Source organism: Astatotilapia calliptera, chromosome 9 (genome assembly GCF_900246225.1).
Source record: "Astatotilapia calliptera chromosome 9, fAstCal1.2, whole genome shotgun sequence".
NCBI lineage: Eukaryota > Metazoa > Chordata > Actinopteri > Cichliformes > Cichlidae > Astatotilapia > Astatotilapia calliptera.
This window is the reverse complement of record NC_039310.1, coordinates 23,505,723-23,530,287: the sequence shown is the minus strand read 5'-3', so window position 1 is coordinate 23,530,287 and position 24,565 is coordinate 23,505,723. Positions and strand designations below refer to the sequence as shown.

Sequence of the window (24,565 nt, the reverse complement as noted above, 5' to 3'; positions counted from 1 at the left end):
GCACAGTTCACAGATGTCAACTAATTAGTGCTTTGTAACATGCAAATAAAATACCAGACTTTAACTCATCACAAGCGTAGACTTGGAGAGTTTGTATCACTTAGCTGGTCAAATAATTTCATCATAAAGGCTACAAAAGGCAGAAACACCACAAACACAGTCAAAACTTCCAGTTCAGTGACTTTAATTAGCTGAGGTGAAGCCTAGCAGACAGATTAGCAGCCTAGCCTGCATCCACCTGTCACTCAAACCAGTCTCACCCATAATAATGCATAGTTTTAAGCCTTGACTAAATTTAATTTGCTGATTCATAATAAAAATTTCACTCCACAATAAAGTTTTTGTGAAGAGGTAAATTATCTGCAGAGCCAACAACTGGGCTGTAAACATGTTTATTTTTACAGAAAGTTGTTCAGTTTAACATGAGCTTACTGCAGTCTGCCTCAAGTGGCTGTTTGAGGAACTGCAGCTTTTGGCACTTCAACTTTCTTTTATTTTTCAGCGCTATTCTGCTGCCTGTCACTAAAAGATATTATTAAAGATTCTTCAGATCTGGACTACAAATCAGCTACTTGATTTGTAGTTTTAGTCTGGCCACATCCTTACTCCATAATAGGACTTGTGAGGTACCAGCACCTCTGTTTATGAGTCTGGTTTTTGAATTTTAGTTTTTACTTGCTCGAAGGATAAATTCATACATGAATTTAATCTATTTTCCCTTCAGCTTGGCCGCTCCCTTGGACAGCTCATGATAAATGGCCCAAATATGATAACCAGTATGAAAACCTTGAACCCTGAACATGAATCTTTTCATCTCCTTTCCATTTAATTTTGTTTGTTTGTTTGTTTACATCCCCACGTCCTACCTTGTGTTCAACATTTCTGTTTTTATCTACTTGTGCTGAAATTTGTCTCCTTTGTGTAATCGACAGACGCTCTGTTCCCAGAATGGCCTCCACAGAGAGCCGGACTGAAGAGAATCCATACGACTTCAGACATCTACTGAGGAAGACCTCGCAGAGACAAAGGCTGATCAAACATTACTGAATACAGGAAGTGACTTTTGGCTATTCGGGACTTGATCGGTCGGGATCGCTGATCGCACCATGTGGCAGTTTGTTCTGGTGTCCTGCTAACCACAGCACATGTTTCATTTATTTTATTGATCTTCAGACACATTGTACAACAGTTTGGGTAGGAAATGAAACTCCTCTGGACTTAACTGGACAGACTGTATTGATTTTCATGCATACAGTGAACACAGAGTACAGTCAATGTAAATAACAAGATGTCATACTTTTAAACTTGCTGTAAAATAAGGTTTTATTTATGAGACCAACAGTTTAGTTACTGGTATTCTGTATTTCCAATGTTTTTTCTTCGATATCTTTATTTTCTTTCAAAAAATTTGCAGGTTGTGCTCTTAAAACTTTGCATTTCAAGTCATTCCGAAGACTAATCAGCTTCATATTGTGAAGAATGTACATTATTTTATCTGCTCAAATGTTCAGTTTGTTCACTTAAACAAAAAAATATATTAAATTCCTCGTCCCATTTCATTATTTTTAGTTCGCTGCTCTCAAATTAGCCGAAATCGCAAACTTTTCATAACCGTGCAAAATGAATAACGTAGAAGGAAAAATGCAAAGACATTCAGTGTTTCATTGCCTGTGTGTATAAAGTACATCAATTCCTCGCATTATCCTCCATCCCGCGTAATTGTTGCTTTGTGCGCAATAATTACTACATTTGAAATAGCATTCACTCAAATGACAGCCTTTGATTCTTGTGAATATTTGGTGGAAAAGTAAGAAGGACAGAATGTTTTTTATTTATGTATTTATTTGAATATTGACGCCAGATTCAACCTCTGACCTTTATGTGACATTTTTGAAAGAGAAGCCCCCCTTGGGGGCTGTTAGTGAATCCCCAGCTACATGCTGACTGCACACAGTGCACAGTGGCATAAAAACACGTAGGGCTGAAGAAATACTGACAAAATGCAGACTACGGAAGAAAAACTGTTACAGCTTCCTCCACACACAGGATTCACAGACAAATTATTTAAAATAAAGAAATATTACAAAATGTTACACCAAGTTTGAACAAAGAAAAAAAACTCGGAAATGACACAATAGAGTGATCTCATAACACACTGTGTGTGTGTGTGTGTGTGTGTGTGTGTGTGTGTGTGTGTGTGTGTGTGTGTGTGTGTGTGTGTGTATATATATATATATGTGTGTGTGTGTGTGTGTGTGTGTGTGTGTGTGTGTGTGTGTGTATATATATATATATATATGTGTGTGTGTGTGTGTGTGTGTGTGTGTGTGTGTATATATATATATACACACACACACACACACACACATATATATATATATATATATATATATATATATATATATATATATATATATATATATATATATATATATATATATGTGTGTGTGTGTGTGTGTCAGGAACTTCTGACTTCAAAGAGACACATCACAAATTTATAGTCACATGTTGACATTTGGGACTTAAAGTTTGACTTTGTTCAAAAGACTATGACCCCATATATATATATATATATATATATATATATATATATATATATATATATATATATATATATATATATATATATATATATATATATATATATATATATATATATATATTAAAGGGTTCAGTTTATGTTAATGAGGCTTTTTGGGTATTAGATAACTGTTGACCAGTGCATTTATAAATCACTGCAGATGGGGCTCAGTGTCGCTTTGATGCCTGCAGGGTTAATTTACACTAATTCGTGGAGACAGAAGGTGACAGTGTTGGAGTTCCACGTGGTGATTTGTAACTAGATATTGTAAGTAACATAAAATGTTATTTCTGTAGCACCTTTGCAGACAAACACACACTGCTTCACAACACAATACCAGAGCAAAGAAAAACAGAGTTAATGTTGTCTTTAACTATTCCCATTTGTTTTCCTCCTTGTATCCGGATATTTTGACGCAGTTAAACTACAGATTTAACGGCTTAACTTTATTTTGGATGGGGTGGGTGGAGGGAGGTGTCTCAAAATCAGACAAAAAAAACCCACTTTGTGAGTAAAGAAAGTAAAGCAAGCCCCTCTCTCGGTAATAAATATTTTAGGAGTAACGCGCCCCTGGAGTGAGCGGAGAGAGGAGGGACCCACGAACACTCTGTGCATTTGAACCGAGTCCCCTCTCCGCCCCGCTGTCTCCTCCACCGGAGGCGGGCAATTAGAGGTCTGAAAAAATAGGTCTGCGATTGCTGGGCAGATGAATTAGTTGGCGTTCAGTGTCTGTATGGAGGGTAAGTTCTGTGCGCAGGGGGCCAAAAATGTCGGGGATGTATGGAGTCACGACGCACGACGCAGCGCGGCTCGTCATGACCTGAAGTGAATCACCACGGGATTGCGTTAGTGACGTGAAATTTAGGTTGGCTGCAATTAGGCATGGCTTGTGCGCCGCATATTTACCAGCAGCTGTAGCCTCATAGCTGCTTTTTCCCCCTCCACCATTTTCATCACCATTTTCTTTTTGCTTATTGTTTTTCTCTGAGTCATTTTTTATATAATGTAGCAGCTTTGCATCAAAAGACATTTCACTACATCCGGAACTTGCGCAAACTATCTTGCGCTGTATTGCATTTTACCCCCTATTAAGTAAAGAGCGTGGCTGCTCTGCGCCGGTCAAGTGTTTGCGGATTTCTTTCTGGACACGGCGCTTCATGCTTCGTGCACCTGTGGACGCCTGCAAAAGAGGAAGCGAGGACGCCTTTTGTGATTTCTTTTTTTTTTTTTTTACCCACCCCACGCTCACACACGCACTTACGAGGGTCGGTTTATTTGTAGTGTCTTTCCAGCGAATTAAAGCGTCTGTCGGATGCACGGCTGGATTTCAAGCAGTCTGAAAGGTCTGGTCAGATTCAGCACCACATCGGCTCTGAACAGCTCCCGGTCGTCGCGTGTGGATGGGCTCTGTCGGTCTCCGCGCCTCCTGCAGCTCCTAACTACCGGCAACAATGGCATCACACGGGTTCTGGTCTCTTGGCGGAGATAATGCCGGGGCCAATACCGGGAGTCAGAGCCCGAGTACGCGTGAGTGGCTTTTTGTCTTCAAACCACATCCTGATGGACCGGGCGCAGTAATTCCTGAGCGTTGTCTCAAGCCAGTGCCCTGCATTCACCGAACCACCAGACAGGCCTTATAATAGGCAACAATCCTGCTTTCTTTTTTTTTTCTTTTTGCTTCTTTCTTTCTTCTTTTTCTCCACATGAGACATTTTTCGTGTATCTAAAGAGCTGTTTTATTCCAAGTTGCATGGCGCCTTTTGTGTTTCCCTAAACTTGGACTGAAGCTGAAGCCAGCACATCCCTTATCTGATTTATCCCACTTCTCTCTTTCAGCCAGGGCTTGGTGCCAAGCAGCGGCCCAGAAATTATCCGGAGGAATTGGATCGAAATTATGTGGTATGTTGGGGAAGGAGCGGGGGTGGGGGTGGAGACGGAGGGGAAGCTATTTTTAGGCAAACGTGCCAGCTATTTCCATCATAACTGTCTGGCCCTAGAGTAATAAAAATATATATATTTCGATGCTATTTTTTGTGGGTTTCCAAAGCGCTGCTAAATGTCGGGGAGGTGGAGAAAGCCGCCGAGCCGGGCGCCAAGCAGCCGCCAGAGACGGCTGCAGGAACCTGCGGCTGCAACAAATCCTGCAACTGCACCAAAGCTGCTGTGGGCTTCTCCGACCTCTATTCAACAGGTACGAAAGTGCACTGTGAAGCTGGATTAATTTTAAGATTTATTTTCTTCCCCGAGTCCAGACTTGGCTTTACATTGAGCAGTTTTCACTGTGCGAAGTAGGCTAGAAAATAGACATTGTTTATATACAATATTTGTATATAATCATCTTAACTATAAAAGGAAATAATCTCAAAATGCTTCTCAAATATTTGCATCTGATCGCACAAACTCCTGAGAAATGTTTGGCTGAAGTTATCCGCTTTAATCTCAATTTATAAAATAACACATTGTGTATTGGATGAATAGTTTTGTCCATCATTTTCATTTTTTCACCACATTCTGAAAGAGGAGTTATGTTGGTCTGTTCTCCTCAGAGAGGGGCTATTTCCGAGAGGTCACCTTCACCAGAATCGTGTGTTTTGATGTGTTGAGCGCAAAACACGAGATTTTCGTATAAAGCAGAATCAGTGTTCGGACGTGGAAACAATATGACATATTTATTTGTTTGTATGGAGGAAAAATTCAAAGACAAAAAAATAAATAAAACTTTGACTCGTGTAAATATGAATCCTAATATTGCGTGGGAGCATTTTTTTGCACACATTCCTCCGTCCTCAAATAAAAATCACAAAATGTCTCCACTGTAATCCACCCCCCCTCTCGCAGACCTGTTACCGGCCACGGACGGTGATACCAAAACGATGACCTTCCTGCAGGAAGTTGTGGATATTTTACTGGCCTACATAGTGGAGTCTTTCGACCGGGAAACGAAAGTTATTGATTTTCATTATCCGAACGAGCTGCTTCAGATGAACAACTGGGAGCTGCAGGACGAACCTGCGACTCTGGACGACATCTTGATCAGCTGTCGCGCTACATTGAAATACGCCATCAAAACAGGTAGGCCTGGGTATGATTTTATTGCATGCATGCAAATCAATAAATTCACTTTTTAATATACATATATGTTTATTTAAAAAAAAATAGATGCTTCGGAGTGTTGGAAAAAATTTCCCCCCAGGCTGTATCATCACGCGCAGGCCTGAATCCCGGCCTTTCGCTCATCTTTGTGTGAAATCTGCCAAAATTCCAATATTCACGCATATAAATGGCAAATTAAAAACACGTTTACAATAAAATAAAAAGAAAAGCTGTATAAATTACAGAGAGCCACTGTGAAAATTATGTTACACCCTAAAAATTATTTAAAACTCGAGTTACTGCAAAACTAAACTGGAAACACGAAAGCGGTAAGCTTAAAAAACCGACCCGGAAAGAGAGAGGCAAACAAAGAAAACGTCTTTAACGTGTTCCGGGTTTAATAAATAAATAAATAAAATGATAAATGATGCCTATAAAGCATCAACACAGTTGTCCTCCTTTTCCTCCTCCTGACCACCAGACCGATAAATGCAGTGACGCAGTAAATCTGGTTCACCAAGTAGGAGATAATAGGCTAATAACCAGGCTTCATAGGCCAAGTCCATTATTCTCCCCTGAGTGACACACGCAGGGGGGATTTACAGCAACGCCACAGGAAGAGAAAGAGAAAAACTGAAAAAATAGTTTATGGTGGTGATGAATATTTAACAACCTTAAAAACAATTAAAATCACACTGTAATGCAGATATGAGCAAAGATGTGAGGATTTCAATCATTTATTGTAACCATTTATCAGCAATTTTCCTCTGCGAGAAAAATGTTTATTATTATTATTTAGGAATTATATGGTGTTGAGAAGGACTTGCACCAGGTTTATAAGTACAGTTATATCTTCCTTCCTTAATTCCTTTGTCTTCTTTCTTTCTTTTTTTTTTTTTTTTTTTTGCTTGATCACCCCCATAAATTACTCTTTATTTTAACGCCCGTGTTTATGACGCACACTGAGATCTAATCACGTGTCAGTGCTGTAACATGGTTTGTGTGTTTACCTTTTACATTACACCAAATGTTCTCATCATTTGGTGTTTTCATTCAGGTGTTTTTTTTTAAGTTGACTCTGCAGCTACAATTCTAACCCGCAATTAAAGCGCTCAGAAGATGACAGCTTCTGCTCGCTAAGGAAAACCTTAAAATTGCAGCCATCTCACACTCCTCCTCTTTGCCTTCTCCATCCTCTGCTCCTTTCCCTTCAGCCCACCCCAGGTACTTCAATCAGCTCTCCACGGGATTAGACATGGTCGGACTTGCAGCCGATTGGCTAACATCCACCGCCAACACCAATATGTAAGTATGTGGCCTGCTTCATCGCGATTTTAAGCGGTGATAGCGATAATGACAATGGATTCCATTTCCGGACCATCCGCGAGCAGTCTGCTCTGCGTCTGCATGGCCTGATAGCGCGCCTCCCCCCCCCCCCCCCCCCCCGCCCCCCCCCACCACACACACACACACACACACACACACACACACTCAGTCATGGCAAATGAAAAGGGGTGAAATGAAAGGCAGGCCCCCACCCCCCAGCCCCCCCCTTGCACCCACAAGGCCCCCCCCTCTTCCCCCTCAGCCTTTTATCCCCCCCCCCCCCACCCCCCCTTCACCTCTGATCCTCCTGGGGATTCAAGAGGAGAAAATTAGCTCTGAAATTAAATTCAGACTAATCTGGAGCTAATTTCACATGTGTGTTTTGGGGGAGATAAACTCTTTTGGCAACTGTGAGGAAATGAAAAGTAAACCTGCTGTTTACAGTGGAGGGAGGTTCAAATGAATACAGCCAATATCTTAATGCAAGAATATATTTAGAAATATATATATAGAAATATTAGGGAGCACACAACAGAGATGCAAGTTTTAAATAGGAGCAGGATGATGAAAATGTGGGAGTTCAAAATATTAAAGGAGTGCATTTTGTCAGTAAAATTTTGGGTGTTTGGCTTGAAAAAATATTTTCATGTGCATTTAAGTGTTTCTATATAAATGGAAAACACTTGAGAATGCATCAGAGCTGTTAAAATGTGTGCACACGATTGACAGTAATTCTGCACTTCTTCAAAAGTGAAGCCAGAAACCTCCAGACAACCTCAGAATCTGAGCATTTTTTAAATGAACCTCTGCACAGGCCAACGACAACCCTCCTTTCCTGAAACGTCCAAACTTCAGATTTTTAAAAAATAATGTCAGTTTAATGGCAGCTTTTTATTTGTTGATGAGTCACGATGGCACCGTGTTCATGTAACGAGCGCCATGTGATGCGTCTTGTGTAACGTGCAGGTTCACCTATGAGGTAGCTCCTGTCTTTGTGCTGCTGGAGTACGTCACTCTGAAGAAGATGAGGGAGATCATTGGCTGGCCGGATGGGCGAGGAGATGGCATTTTTTCTCCTGGTATGTTTGCATGGCAGGTGACGCAGAGTGCTCTGACACCCCTCTGTTTGACTGGAGATGGAACTGGCTGTATGTGTGTGTGTGTGTGTGTGTGTGTGTGTGTGTGTGTGTGTGTGTGTGTGTGTGTGTGTGTGTGTGCGTGTGTGTGTTGTAACGTGTCAATTTGCATTTTGATGATATAAATGGAACGTGTTTCAAAGCCAATTAGCATAAAATAATTTTCAGTTTAAGCCCCCTCCCCCTCACCCACCCCAATCTTTAATTTCTCCCATGCACTTCATAATGAGAGGCAATCATCGGAGAATTTACTGACAAAGCCTGTGATTGGCTGTGACATTGTGGACAGCGAGATGCAATTTTGGATGCTTTGTCATTTCTTGATATGCTCTTGATGAACAAAAGTTTGTTTTACATGAACATGGACATCTTGAAACAATGTAGCAGCCTACTTTTTTTTTTTTATCAGTAGTTTATTGGCTTACACATTTACCTAACAAGCAAAAGATTTGTGGTTCAATCCAAGGAGAAGACAGATTCCTTTGGGGTTGTGTCAGTAAACATGCAGAGCTATCTACTGTGGCAGCTCCTTGAGAATAAGGGAGCAATCGTTTAGAAACCCTGCATCACTCCCTGGAGACACGTCCCTAACTCAATCCTGTCTGTCCTCCAGGTGGTGCTATTTCTAACATGTACGCCATGCTGCTGGCCCGCTTCAAGATGTTCCCTGAGGTGAAAGAGAAGGGAATGTCATCCGTTCCCAGACTGGTGGCCTTCACATCCGAACATGTAGGCATCCGTGTTTAAAATCCGATTCCTCACGGCATCGTCAGTGTATGTCTGCTTGGCTCAAACGGTGAACACTGAACACTATTTGGACATTTCTTTAAGTCAAATGTCAAAAAATGTATCTTTCAGCTGCTAGAATAACACAAAAAAGATCTCATGGTAACTGTGGCTGTGCTTGATGTGTGACTACGTGTCACTTTAACTCCACCGCTGCTGATAAAAAGCTGACATTATGCACGTCGCATGCAGAAGGACACGAGGTGACTGGTGTGCATCTTTAAAGGACAGCTGAAAGATGCTGTGAGGAAAAAAGCAATGAAATTACAAACAAATCTGTCATAAGACGTACATATTTACGGATCCGGTCACTCATTATCTTTTTTTCCCCCCTTGTCTTCAACTCTTAGAGCCATTTTTCAATCAAAAAAGGTGCAGCAGCTCTCGGCATTGGCACCGAAAGCGTGATCTGCATCAAAGCAGATCAAAGGTAAAACTGGCTTCAGTCGTGCATCATACTTCAGTTAAACCATGAGGCATATTCATTGTTTTTGATGTTAAAAACACTCGATATAGAAACAGTTATTATTGTATTATTGTGGAGAAACACTACAGCCTTCTAATCTTCACAAACTTGTTTTACCCAAACCAATAAGGCCTAAAGACCTGATAATGTTCACAAGTAACAGTAAAGATGTGTCTCTCCTGTTCAGCTTAGGATTCAAATTTATATTTCATCTTGTGACCCTTTAAAAGAAATCCAAACCCTAGACTGGAAAACACTCAATGATGTGTAACTACAATACTTAACAATGACTCATGACTATTTGTAACCTTATAATATGATATGAAATCCTTTATATATTACTGCTTATAGTTGTACTTAAAGGGACAGTTCCTCCCAAAATTACATTTATATTGTTTTCTCCCTCTCATCTGTGTTTCACTTTATCCATCTTATCTGTTTTGTGCTCAGTTTTGGAGAGATGTCTACCTCTTGAATCTGATGGAACTCTCCTCGAGGCGTTAAGAGCATCAAACAGAGTATCAGCATTGTCTCTTTCAAGTAATCGTGAATAGGTCAACCGAATAACCTACAAAACTGTTTCCGTTGCTCACATTCCCCAACCAACGGAAGCAGTAGCTAACATTAAACATTAAAGTCAAGAGAGGTGACATTAATGTTTACAGCGTGCCTGGAAGAAAATGGATGAGCGGGTGGACTTTGGCTTGTATAGTCGCAGTGTGAGCATTATGGGCTCTGGGGGTCCAAGTCCATCCATAAAGGTCACTGTGCCCCCTAAGCTGAATTCTACTGGCATTTAGAACTAAAAGTAAAATTAAGCAATAAAATTTGGCAATAAAAAAGTTTAATACCTCAAATGTTGTAGTAACAATCACGCCAGTGTTAATTATTAGGTTAAATACCAGAGTAAGTCAAGTCTTATGCCTCCCTGTCAAAGTTAGTTGCCCATCCACTCCATGTGCTCTGGTGCCGACGCTGTCCTGTCCCTTTAAGTAGAATTTCAAATGCAATACTTGCACTTATATTTTCTGTATTTCTGTTCCTGTGTTGCCTTTTGTTTTTAAGGTAGAGGCCTTCTTTGCCCACTGACAGTATGACAAACAACTTTAAAGCCAACTAAAGCTTGTTTTCCCTTTGCAGCGGTAAATTGATCCCAGCTGACCTTGAGAGGCGAATACTGGAGGCAAAACAGAAGGTAAGATGATGTACATTTATTACCCTGCTATAAATAGACAGATATGACTTCATACAGTTTTGATTTTATGGGGTGCGCTCGACTGAAACTGCAGAGATGATGAGGGAAATTTGGGAACATATTGTAACAACATAACGGCCTCATATGCAGTATTTTGGTTGCTCTTGTGCAGGGTTTTGTACCTTTCTTCGTAAGTGCGACTGCTGGGACAACAGTGTACGGAGCTTTTGACCCCCTCATTGCCATTTCTGACATTTGCAAAAAGTACAACATCTGGATGCACGTGGATGTGAGTAAAGCTTCCTGATTCATTTAAAGTGTCATATTGACCTTTCACATGTGGGATTTTTGGAGTGTTTGTGCACAAGAGGGATTTTAATGGAGGCATACACAGAAGCAAAGAGCTCACCTCTGAGTTTGACAAATCTATTATGTCTGTCTCGCCTCTAACTGCTTGCGGTTGACCCAGATAGAGAGCGCGCCATTTCCTATCTAACACTGGAGATTAGAAAAACTGGAACAGAGGCTGTAAATCATCTCCTCCCCTGACTTTACCATCATGGGCCGTCTCACTGAAGGAACTCTATCTCTTAATGAAAGTGATTTAGTCCTGACAGGGGGACACCTCTATTAAGAGCAATAAATGGCCTTGTCTGTCATCCCTCAACTAGCTGAGATGGGTAAAAAAAAGCACGCACGCACGCACGCACGCACACACACACACACACACACACACACACACATTGTGATTGTTAATCATTTTCATTGGTTTATCTGCTAAATTTTCTAGCTACAGCTCCCAGAAAGACATATACTCACTTATTAATGCACTTTATGTGGTACACCTTTGGCCCCCTTTTTGCCCTCAGGTCTGCCTTAATTCTTCCAAACATAGATTTAGCGAGGTGCTGGACACGCTCCTCAGGGGTGTTGGTCCCTTTTGACATCACACCATTGCACAGTTGCTGCAGATTTGTTGTCTCGACATCCATGCTGCTAATTTCCCATTTCACTCCATCCCAGAGGTCCCTATTAGATTGAGATCTGGTGACAAAAAGTCAAAGTTGTGCATTCAGAGATGCTCTGCTTCATACTTTGGTTATAACGAATAATTATTAGAGTTACTCTTGCCTTCGTATCTGCAGTGTGGCCATTCCGTTAAGACCTCTGACACCGGATATTTTTGCTTTTTCCGGCCATTCTCTTTAAACCTTAGAAATGGTTGTGTAAGAAAATCCTGATAAAACAGCAGTTTCTGAATTACTGAGTCTGACTCCAACAACCATCCCACATCAGTTAAATCACCTTTCTTCCCCATTTTGATGCTCAGTTTGAGCTTCAGCAGGTCGTCTTGACCATGTCAGTGTCCATGACCACATCACTCAGATGTTGCCATGTGATTGGCTGATTAGATATATTCATTAGGAAGCACTTGAACAGATGCAGTGTATATATTCATAGACAAAACAGTGATATTAAAGTGTACTAATACTACTACTGTGTGTGTGTGTGTGTGTGTGTGTGTGTGTGTGTGTGTGTGTGTGTGTGTGTGTGTGTGTGTGTGTGTGTGTGTGTGTGTGTCACAAAAATAGTCCCTGTTGTGTTTTTAAAGCTTAAATATTAAATGAGGTTTGGCTAGTTGGCAGAACTTCTACAGAAATCAAAGGCTTTAGTGCTGGAGTGTTAAACATGTGGCCAGGGGGCCAAAATTGGCCCACCCAGGTGTCTAATCAGGCATTGTAGATGGCTTTGCAAAATAGGAAAAATGCAGAGGAGCTTGGCATACATGTTGGAGTATTTACTGTGTGAGTGGATGAAGTCAGTAGTACACAAACCATTAAATGACAGGAAATCGGATAGAAATTTTTTTTACAGTAAAAAAAACCATTTTGTATTAATTAAAACAGCAATTCTTTTTTTTAAACTTATGGCACAAAGTTCGGGTAATGAGCTGCCAGTATGATGTCTGTCATTTTGTGCTCAGACTTAATTTTTGAAAGTTTAACCACAAGGAGCAGTGCTGAGGTTTTTTTATTTACTACAGCAGTACTTCTTTGTATTGTGGAAAGACTGAGACAGTTCATTTTTCTTAAGACGCGTCAGGATTTCACTATCAGTTTTATACATGGATGGTTTATTAAATGTGGATGCTAATGTCTTTCATCTCTTCGTGTTTCAGGGAGCATGGGGAGGAAGTCTGCTCATGTCCAGGAGACACAGGTGGAAGCTGGACGGAGTTGAGAGGCAAGTAACTGTTTTATGTGGTTTGGCCCCAAATGGGCAAATATTACAAGCTAATGAGCATTTGATATAACGTTGAATGATGGTTGGTTCTTTTTGTTTTGTTTTTTTTTAAACTGCAGGGCCAATTCAGTCACATGGAATCCACACAAAATGATGTCCGTCCCTCTGCAGTGTTCTGCCCTGCTGGTCAGAGAGGAGGTAGGCCTCAAATTCTCAGACCCATGCTGCGTGTTCCTGCTTTTGTTTATTGAGGTGATTCTGTAAATGCTCTGGCTCTCACTTCACAGGGTCTTATGCAGAACTGCAACCAGATGCACGCCTGCTACCTATTCCAGCAGGACAAACACTACGATCTTTCTTACGACACCGGAGACAAGGCGCTGCAGTGTGGACGTCATGTGGACATCTTCAAGCTGTGGCTCATGTGGAGAGCTAAGGTAATATAAATATAAATATAAATATAAATATAAATATAAATATAAATATAAATATAAATATAAATATAAATATAAATATAAAGTTTGATGATTGTAAGCAGCTATTAATAGGGTATAAATAATAATAATATGCTAGAACACTATAATCAATGAAGATTGGTGTACCGTCTGCAAAAATGTATATATTTGGCAGCATGGGTCTGTTCTGGGACCTCCTTGGCCTTCTGCATCGTTACATGGAAAGCTAGAGGCAGGGAGAGCAGCAGCAAGACCTCACCTTTGATTGATAAAGTGATGGCATGCTGCTACAGAGCAGAAATAAATAACAACAGCCATACTGTTAAGTCAGACACAGCTAGAAAAGGAAGAGCTGTGGATCCAGATGTGTTGCAAAGCAGCTTGCAGATTTAAGGATGTTAAACTGTCTTAAAAAGTGCATCTTGTGCCAGATTTGTCAGACTAATGGTTAGAAGAGTATCAGATGAACCATCAGCTGATGCTGGCTGTCATTAAGCTAATCCAGCTGTTGTCAGACTGTTGCAAATGCTTTCTCTCTTTTCAGTTAATTAAGCTGCTTCCACTTGTTTCACTTTTCATCTTCGTTTTGGCTCTGCTATATTATATTAATGCATTTTTAAAAAAAATTTCTTATGCATAGATTATATATGAAAGCTTCTCAAAATTTCAGTCATTCACCCTTCTAAGAAAATGTGTCAAAACTCAGAGAAAAACTTTGTGAGTTATTAAGTCAAAACTAAAAATAAAAACCTGAAATTTTGAATTATGGACGTCAAATAAATTAAATGACGGAAACTGAGTTTAATTTCGGAGAAGAAGACAAACTCTGAGATCCTACAGCAACTTCTAAATGTCTTTTATTTGTTTGTTGTCATTTTAAAATTGCTTTTATACTTTAATCTATATACTAATATATATTAATTCAGTATTTATTTATTGTTTGAAAGTGTCTTGTGTCGTGGATATGTGACATCAGGTGGGGGGAAAGCACCACTTTTAAGTTTTATGGACCAAATAAGATGCCACACAGGCCCCATTTCCAGGGACCAGATGACCAGATTTAAATCACATGGTCAAATATTCAACCTATCCTTGTTGGTCACTCATTGGCTAAAATGCATTTGGCTGCATATGTAACACGTTTTAGATTGACCCTGATGAAGCCCAAAGCCAAATGTTCTCTATACTATATAATAAATTTATATACTGCTGTGGAGTTTGAGCAATTACAGATAAACATCTTTTCTTTGACAGGGCACCATTGGGTTCGAGGCTCAGATTGACAAGTGTCTGGAGCTGTCCGAGTACCTCTACAACAAGATTAAAGACAGGGAAGGATACGAGATGGTCTTTGATGGCAAAGTATGTTCACATTCATCTTTCACTCTCTCTAAAGGATAATTCATCTGCAGTCACACAATCATGGAAAAGTAGCTGACATTAGCCCATGTCGCTCCTTTTTCCTCAGTGTCATTATTGCTGACTTGATTTCCATGCAGAGTGTTCTGGCTTTGAGTTGGATGAATGCCATTTTTACCTCCAGATGCCAGTGTAATGTGCTGCTATTATGTTTAATGAATAGCATAACGGCCCATAATTGCTCATATGCATATGAATAGCGTGGTGTCTGAAATATCCTGCACTAAACGGAAGTACAACACAAACATATGTGGGTATGAAGAAAACTCTCTTATGAAAGGGGTGCTTGGACACATGGGGTAATTTATTATGAAAGCTCTTTAATGTTTCAAGCCTTATTGTTTTCCTGCTGAGCCCCAAAAAGGCTATGAGCATCATAACCCAGAGGGGGATGAGAAAAAGCCAAGTCCTCTGGGCAATGGCCCAGGTGCTCACTTGTCTGTGCCTTCCATTGAGCCATTACATCAATCTGATGTTGAATATACTACAGCCAAACCAGCCCAGCTGTATAAATGAGGCTGGTGTGCATGGTTAGTCAGCTGTTGGTAATGAATGCCCTTCCGCTCTTATGCAGACAGGCAGGCGGGGAGTTCTTGCAGGGATTCGGGTGCCAGAAAATAGCACTGTGAGGAGCTTTCAGACATCTAGTGACAGAAGGCACGCTACCTGTCCGATGCTGTGAACTCATATTGGATTGTTGCTCTGGGATGCAAATCAGCATTTTCATTCAAAATCAGTTTGGCTTAGGATACAAGCATTTTAATGTCATAAGATTTCTGCAGGATTTTAGGCATGAATAGCTTTGAATTCTACAAAACGGCTGTATACCATGTTTAAACTGCGTGTATAAAGGTGTAGGTATATGTAATACGCACACAGACTGTATATAAAAGATGGACATAGCCGCCTCATCCATGTTGAATCCTTAATTTTCAGAATTGGTTAGTGCTAAATTATATCACCTCTGCTGTCTGGCCCTGCCTACTATATTTTTTTTACTTTGTCATATATAATTAAATTCATAATTCGCCATTACATAAAAAAGTAGAACATATTCTGCACCAGGGTCATTTTGAAGTTTTAAAGATATGCACACCAAGACCTGCTCTAAAATTTAATGGGCTTATGAGTAATCATTACTCTCGTGAACGCCAAGATAAATCAGCATTTTTTTAAATTATTTTTTTTTATACAACTGCACTCAGTCGCTGTTTGTTTTTCCTCAGTTTATTCCTCTGATATCTTGTTGTCTGTGTGTCCCCTCAGCCTCAGCACACCAACGTCTGCTTCTGGTACCTGCCGCCTGGCATCCGCTACATGGAGGACAAAGAGGAGAGAAAGAAACACCTGCACAAGGTGGGTACTCTCAGATAAGGAGTCTCACTGTAGTATCTCCCCAACACAACTTTCACGAGCCCCGTCATTCATATCCAGCCCGACTATCACACATCTTTCTAATTAGGGGCAGCTTATACTCAGGATTAAAATAATACTTTGCCCTGCACATGAGGAGAAAAAAATGGCAGCGGTCTTAAACAGGACACAGAGTACGGGTTAAAAAGAAGTGAGGCTTTTCAGCTGGCTAATGTGCTGGCCATTCAGAGGATACCACAGCAGCAGGGGCCTCATAATTGACAATCAGGACAAACAGATGGCGTTCATGTCTGCTATACAAAGACCACTTCTCTCTCTTCTCTCTCTTCCTGTTGACTAGAAATCGTTACCAGCTTCATCATTGCTCTGCAAATGCAGATGTTTCCCTTTGTTTTCTTTGAAAAATTACTTGAAAAAACACCATGGTCATGCTTCACCGAGTAGACAGACTGACTGGACAGCTTTCCACACTCTGACTCTGAGCCTGAGGGGTGATGTAATGCTGCCAGATTAGCACTTTGAGGAAGAGCTGAGAACTGAAGGAGCCCTCATCAGTTTCCACGTGTCTTAATGACATCCTCTAATGGATGAGGAGAATGGGAGGAACTGTTAAAAGATTGATTTGAGGGAAATCAGCACACAGTAAATTATTTTGCAGCAAGCACGCCAACTGCAGTGAGACACCTGCAAGACATTAGGAAAGAAATGACTGATTATGTGATGAGAGCTGTATGGAAACAACTAACTAATCTAGCAGGCAGTAATCTGAAACTGAAGCCAACTTCCTCGAGAAGTTAGCTGAGTGTTAAAGCCTGTTTTGGTAATACCCACAGACTTATTAAAATTCTTGCACGATTATTCTGGGTCATATGAGCCACGGTTAACTTAAGCCCTTAAGCTAAAGCTGCACTCAAACTGTCACTTGAACTTGCTGGATCTCATCTGCATATCCTGAAGTTGGTCACGACGAAACCTTTTTATACAAATCCTCTAACCAACCAAGCCCTAAAAACGATATTCCAGAGACACAGACGCAGAGGAGTTTTCTCTCAGTGAGCCGTCTAACAGGCCGAGCGTCGGTCAAAACGAGCACTGAGAGTTTCAGACATGAAATTGAATCTGTCGCCGCTCATCACTGCAAAGAATCTACACCAGCATCGTGACTCTGCTGAGTACAAAATAAATGAGCATCACCCCTGGCTTCACTCTTAGAGATAACCTCTCAGCATGGCAGGAGCAGCAGTCATGGGGCTGTGCACCCAGCTGCTGTTACATTTAGCTGTCAGATCGATGGGGGGTAAATGACCTACATGGTCTGTAGGTCTGATGAACCTGGGAAGAACTTTGACTTGTATAAACAAACAAGCACCCATTTAGATCCGATTACACAGAAAGAGAAGTAGTCAGGCAATACTCTCCCAAACTGTTCCTGCAATTTGAGTTAGACGACTGTTAACAACCATGTAAAATGTAAAAACACGAACTAAATGCTAATAAAATGGGATATGTGATATGTGAAAAAAAGTAGTTCTGCAATCAAATCATTTAAAGTACTGAGAATAAAATATTATTTTCCTACATTTTTATTTGAGAAATTTAAAAATGCAAGTAAACAGTGATTTTATTAAATGCTGACACAAAATTTATGAGAAAATGTCAAGATCCTACAGTCGTGCAGGGTTTGCTGAATTCTTGTTCTTTAATAGTTTTGTGTTTCTTTTTTTTTAGTTTTGTTTAGGTTTTGTTTTGCTCTTGAGCACTTTTAGCCTTTAGGTGTCATTATATTTGAGTTCTGTTTACTGTATGCATTATTGCAGCTTTATTTGCCTCGTTGGTATTTCCCTTCATCTCCTCATCTCGTTCCATCTCTTCTGTTAAGTTCACTCGAGTTCTGTTTGTCCTTATTTGAATATATTTCCTGTTTTTGTTTTGTGGTTGTTTGTCTCCTGTGTTTTGCATTTAGTTTTATTTCCCCTTCAGCCTCGTTAGAAAATTAATAAACTGCTGTAGTAATCTGCACAAAAAGAGTATGAGTTGACGTAGATAGAAGAAGGACACAAAATGACCATAAACAAACTCAAAACAAACACAAAGTCAGGATATAGTCTGAGGATATCCTTTCTCACATTTAACACTAAATAGAGGACAGTCCACTTCAGGCCCGCTCTATTTATTGAAAATACTGTGTGCTGGTCTGGGTGTTTCTTGCTTAGAGCACGCAGGAGGTAAGACACGTAACGCTGTGAATTCACAGGATGCTTACCTGCTTACCTATTCTTTGTTAACATGCTTAACTTTGCAAAGCATCTAGCTGTATAGCTCACCATGTTTGTGAGGTACGGTTGGGAGACTTTTTCATTTGCGCCCAATGGCCCATTTTGTCTCTGCCCTGACCTTCTGTGTATCTTTCACATATTTTATTCTCTCTTCCTGAAGGAACAGCAATTCATGCTGTATTTGTTGCATGTTGTCAGGTGGCTCCCGTCATAAAAGCCAGAATGATGGAGTACGGGACAACTATGGTGAGCTACCAGCCACAAGGGGACAAGGTCAACTTCTTTCGCATGGTGATCTCAAATCCTGCTGCTACCTTTGAGGACATCGACTTTCTTATTGAGGAGATTGAACGACTTGGCCAGGATCTATAAGACACATCTCTCCAAATCCTCTTGTACTTTTCCCCTTGACGGATGAATTGTTTGTCGTGAATGTACTGGTAAACTTATTTTCTTTTCTCTCAATCTTTCCTCCAAAGTCTCATATTTAAGAGTATATTTGAGACAAAAGATCTGCAGATATATCCATATATTACGTATTGTAGCTTTGCCGTGGGCTGACTTGGTCCAAAGCTATGTAAAAGTGCTTCTGTCTGCTTCTCCTGTAGTGTAGTAGATCCCAGAGTAGTGTAAGTGACGTAACTTTATATGTAATTTTTGTGATATGAAATGCTTGTGCAATAAGTCGATGAGAAAGAGTTTATTTCTCAATCATTTCTCATTTGCCGAGTCCGTTGTTAAGTGCCAAACGTGGTTGTGTTCTATTGTAACTTTAAAGCATTTTAAACTTCTCGTTTAAAACAAAAATAGCACTTCACCTTACCTCAGCTTAATCAACTGCCTTTACATCTGCACATTACACTCAAAGCAGGGCAGAACTCCTTCTCTTACCTGGTGTTGTTACGCAGTGCCAGCACATGTTAAAGACATAACCCAGCCAGAGCAGACTGCATGATGGAAACGTGAAAACAGAGCAGTTCAAAGCATTTACAATCAAGCCAGTTCACCACCCATCACCTCTGCCTTTGACAGTTCAACCTGCAGCTCATGATGCTGCTCTGCTTATTGATTATTAAGACTTTTTTACTCTCTTTCTAATATGTTTAGGCGATAAAGGCTTGTAAAACCCATGTCGCTGGACATTGTTGACTTGCTACATGAATACATCGAAATGGGATCCATTTCCATCCTTGCTGTATAATTAGCTTTGCTCCATATGTTAGAATGAAGATCGGCACTTGAGCTATAATCCTTAAGTTTCCAGTGTATTGAACTGCATTGAATAGATTTCAGATTTTCTGCAGTAGTCATCAACTGTATTTGTGTCCTGTTACTGTTGCTATGTGTGGTAGTAGTACCAGTTGTTTTCCAAAGCATTTCACCTAACAACCTTGTTTTTTCATTGCATATTTGACAGACTAACTGCTGAAAGCCAATCTGCTGCCTCCAGGGGCCATTACATACATGTATTCATTTCCTTGGACTGAGTAGCACACCAAGGTAGTAGTTGAGTAGACTTTTTTTTTCTCTTCTTGGAAAGGACACCAACTGTGCACATGACCAGACATGTCCAAGGGTCTACAGTTTGCTTTATGTAGGCTGTGTTGGGAACATTAGTTTAGTCCAAACAACATAATGAGTCTAATGTAAATTACTTCAAATTCTCTTAGAATTCTTCTTGACCGCTTGACATTTTCATTTTAAAGGAGGACAAATTAGGTAATTGTTTGACTATTTGATCACAACCCTGATGTTTCAATACAGCTCCCAAATTAAATTCATTGCTCAGTAGAGGTATACCCCAAATACGTAGGGTTACCTTCCTGCCAGCCTGCATCATTAACTCACATCTTTGAGACTTGAAAAGGGGAAGACGTACAAAGAAGCATGTTGAAATTTAGTCCTTGCCTTGTTTCTTTTGCACAACAGTATATGGGAAGTATGTCCAATTGATCATTTAGGCAAAGTGCTACCAAGGTGCCCCAAAGGGCATCATAGCCCTGGCTTCACTGCATGCCCACTGCCATTTATATACAGGGAATTTGCAGTACTAAAGATTCACTATGAATGGATCTGTTATCTAACTTTGTGGATATTCCTTGTACAGAGAGTCTATGTCAACGTTTGGCAAAAAATGCCTATATATTTTGTTTTATTTAAAATGTTACAAATGAATTGCTTTTTAGTGCTGGTTGCAGTGAACCTACTGGAACTTGGATGTTACAGGGTACATGGTGCATTGCCCAGGTGGCAGTTTAAGTCATATCCCCTTTTTTCGCCCCATCAGGTTCTTTAATTCCAGTACCATCTCTGGGCACTGCTCCCAAAGCTTTGTGGCACCGAATTGCCGCTAGCCTGCCAAATAAACCAGGACAGAAATCTTAAGGATTATAACTTTAAATATGAAAGAAAAGATTTTCTTTTTGTAGTCATGCTTTTGAATGAGCACTTACTAAAAGGTTGTGGATCTTAAGAAACCAAGAATTAGGCAATAATGGGGTATTGTTGGGATATAGGATCTTAACCTGATTTGCAGCTACTGTATACCTGACATTACTTGCACTAAATCACTGTTGGGAGGAGCTGCATCCCTTTGCATTGCAACTGAGATTTTGTCTTTCTGCATTCACAAGCAATATTTGAGTATGGGTCCAATATATATATCTATATATATATACATACGCATATATGTATCCTGCATAATATCAAAAGGATCAATAGTAAATGATAATCAAGTTTCCAGACCAAACCCATGGTAGTTTGCAAAAAACAAGGACAAAAAAAGAAACCTGGAGTAAAAGCACGCTTATCGTAGGCGGGTTAGTTGGAATGTGAACCCTGATTTATCAGGCAGAGGTTCTGTAGCATTTTCATTAGAACAAGTTAGAAAAGCACAATTATAGCTCAACATGGTCGGTCAGTGAACAATCACTTTTGATCATAGACTGTAAATAGTATTTCAAGATGTCCTAAGTACATATCTTTGTGTATACATACGTGTATATAAGACATTTAACCAGAGACTATTTGTGAGGTAAAGTTCTTCATATTTTCTCTATCTCCAATATAGATTACCTGTATTTTCATCCGGTTTGTCCAAAAGGCTTTTTTCCTTGTGTGTATGTATGTATGTATGTTCGATACTTGATTTGTGACTTCTAGCTATTTCAAAGATGTGTTTCAGGGACTGGCTTTAAAGAAATTGATAGATTTTACTTTGAAATACTTCCAAGTCTTACTCAGAGACTCGGGTGTTTGGATTTTCAATGAATATGCAAAGCCATTTTGACTCTGAAGCCCCGTGTTTTTCGTGCACAAGTGATACTTGACGGTATGTGCCAACTGTGTACCTTAGTGTGTTTGTAAGTGTGTTGCCTTAGTATGAATTTTTCAGTATTGTCTAGTTTTCCTCCAAATGGGAGGTTGTGCACTTTAGAGTATACACATGATCAAATAACGTGCAATGTCCGATGGTTGTCCATAAGTTGATGTTTAAAAAAAATTCTACTACTCAAGATATGTAATTTAAGCTCTTTGGTCTGAATGTGCACTGAATCGAGGGTCTGCCAGAAATGAAAGGATTTAATTTTTTCTCAGTTTGTAGATATTGTAAAGCTTCTCCTTTAAATGTTTTACATCTCAACGGAGAGTTGCCTAAAGTTTCAAATTTTTACTTTCTGTTTCGCCCCAAACCAAAATTGGCTTCCACACTGTGACACAGACAGCATGATTTATTACAGCGACAATAAAATCTCTCTTTGGTAGTCTCGGAAAGCCAGACACTTTGTTTCTCTTGCTGCTGCTGCTAGACTTGCTTCCTTTGCACGACATGCATGCGATGCCTTGCCTATCCAGCTTGTTTGATATACAGTCTCCTATATATCTATTTATATCTATCTCTCTCTCTATATATACATATATACAGTTTGTGTAGCTCCTGTAATTAGCTTTAGTGTCCGATGTATAGCTTAGCTTGTAGATTAGTGCTGTCGCTCTAGCCTTTACATGTGATCTCTGTGTCTTGAGCTTCCTGTAAAGTTTCTTTGTGCCGCCAGCATGCTAACCTCGCCTAGCATTGTACTCCTCTCCGCGCTTGATCTGACTTTCTCTATCCTCTGTCTTTCTGCTTGAAGACTGTCGCAGCTCTGAACGTAGCGTATTATATCTATATGTGTAGTCCCTCAGCATGTCTTTCTGAAAGCTCCTCTCTGCTCTGCGCCTGTACGACCTTTTTCTCTCTTTCTCTTCCGCTTCGCCCTCTGGTAGCAGTGACAACGTATCCTCGCGCTTTCCTCTGACGTTTCTCGGCTGCCCGCTGTCGTTCTGTTCGCGTGTCTGAGACGGTGTGTTGGCATGTGTCATGGTGCCCACAGTGTCACCGTTTCTGATGTTTGTTTCAAAAAGGCCCTTGACTCTGTGGGATGTATGTGAAATAAATTTAACTTAGACTTTAACAAATATATAAGGAAAAATTAGACCCTAGTTTCTTGCTTATGAGAAATATTGTTTATAAGAACAGTTAAAACTCCCAGTATTCAGAGTGCAGATCATTTCACTGAATATGGTGCAATTTTGAATCATACATTCTGCAAACTGCTGTGCTGGCTTTATCAAACGTTCATTTGTCCTGAACTATATGTTGCTCTTGGGAAAATAGAAATAAATATTGCCAAAACAAACAAAAAAGTGTGAGTCTCTGTTATTTTTACTCAAACCTACAGTTTTATGAGTATACTCATTGTAGCCTGCAGCACTAATGAGTCCTCAAACATAGTGAATGGAGCCAAATGGCTAAAATATCTAAACCTGCTTTCAGACAAAAAGCTGTAAAATTTTTACAGTATACACTCAGGGCCACTTCATTAGCAACACTCTGTGGCAGCAACTCTGAATGTCACACAGTTGGGATTTTCCCAGATTTCAGCAAATATGCCATCATCTGAACTTCTCTGGGTGAAAATGCCGTATAGCAGCAGAAGACCACACTGGGTTCCTCTGGTCAGCTAAAAACCATCGTCTGCTCTGATGAGTCTCGATTTCTTGGTAATAAGATGAGAATATGAACACATTGATGCAACCTTGGACTATTGTGATCCCGTGCTAGTGTTGTTCCTAAATCATCATAATGATGATCGTCCAGGATCAGCATTACAAGTAACCAATGACTTTCTCTGAACAGTCTGTGAAGGTTCGTAGTTTAAGGAGCTTGCAAAGAAAAGCATCTGGACTTCTTTGCTTGAAGACGGTTCACCTCTCATCTGAGAAGCTTCTTCAGTTCTAAGGTCAAATGGTGGAGAGGCCCAGATTTAAGCCCTGTGGGAGTGTCCCTCACGAGCCAAGGTGTGAAAATGGGTGTAGGTCACAATCAGCCAGGGTTTCAGGTGAGCTCATTGTGAAACCTAGCCCTACCCTATCATGTGATTTCCTGAGGTCAGATGGCCCAGGATGTGAGTGGGCATTAAGGCATCTGGGAAGGGATCTCAAAACTGGATTATAGATGACAGACACTTGGTGTCGAAAGCCACCGCCTCTGTTCAAAGATGGTCGTTCACAGTGGACACAGATGGCTTCTTTCACTCCTCTTTCAAGCCATCTGTCTTCTCTGTCCAAAATGTGAACACTGGTGTCCTCAAAAGAGTGACCTTTGTCCTTTAGATGCAGATGGACAGCCAAGTCTTGTCCCGTCGAGGAGGCAAAATTTGACCTTAGAACTGAAAAAGTTTCTCGGATGAGAGGTGGAACATCTCCAAGCAACTCAGAGAAAGTCCAGACGCTTTTCTTTCCAAGCTCCTTAGACTTAGCAGTCAGTTAGCATTAGCAAAGAATTTAAATGAAAAAGAATTTAACGCTATTAAAACCTATCCTTAGCAAACTGACATGAGTAAAGTAAATCTGGCTGACAGCAAACCTAACTTGATAATCTATTTATTTCATTAGATACATTGATAAAGAAAATAATCAAAATGATTACCATGAACAAAGGCATATCTTTTGTTTTTCCATGCAGCGCAAAGCTATGACATCACAACAATGCAACTGGTCAGTTGCAACTCTGTGTACCATTCTCATGATACTGCAGGAACAATACCAACATAGCATGACGTTTGCAAAATTAGAAATTTCTGATCCAGACCTAGAGTTTTCAGAGCTACCTTTTCACTCACCACCTTATGCTTGATAAAAGTTTATTTCAGACTCATATTGGCCAAAGCAC

At 40.2% G+C, this 24,565-nt stretch overlaps 2 protein-coding genes across 7 annotated transcripts in view; both read left to right on the top strand.

Annotated features, from left to right (window-relative positions):
* The window catches only part of myo3a (myosin IIIA), a 73,515-nt gene extending 71,956 nt beyond the window's left edge, over positions 1 to 1,559 (top strand). For all 6 annotated transcript variants that reach the window (XM_026180080.1, XM_026180078.1, XM_026180079.1 and 3 more), the window contains one exon: positions 933 to 1,559. In XM_026180080.1, coding sequence (XP_026035865.1) covers positions 933 to 1,047 — 115 coding nt within the window. In that variant the 3' untranslated portion in view covers positions 1,048 to 1,559. The remainder of the gene's footprint in view (positions 1 to 932) is intronic.
* Positions 1,560 to 3,122: 1,563 nt separating this feature from the next.
* On the top strand, positions 3,123 to 23,037 carry gad2 (glutamate decarboxylase 2). Its single transcript, XM_026180074.1, has 16 exons — positions 3,123 to 4,108; positions 4,418 to 4,480; positions 4,629 to 4,772; positions 5,420 to 5,653; positions 6,889 to 6,979; positions 7,967 to 8,079; positions 8,750 to 8,865; positions 9,273 to 9,352; positions 10,529 to 10,583; positions 10,756 to 10,872; positions 12,763 to 12,827; positions 12,947 to 13,025; positions 13,115 to 13,264; positions 14,537 to 14,644; positions 15,968 to 16,057; positions 18,550 to 23,037. The coding sequence occupies exons 1-16, from the start codon at positions 4,033 to 4,035 to the stop codon at positions 18,721 to 18,723; spliced, it is 1,755 nt and encodes a 584-aa protein (XP_026035859.1). The 5' UTR covers positions 3,123 to 4,032; the 3' UTR covers positions 18,724 to 23,037.
* Positions 23,038 to 24,565: the final 1,528 nt, after the last annotated feature.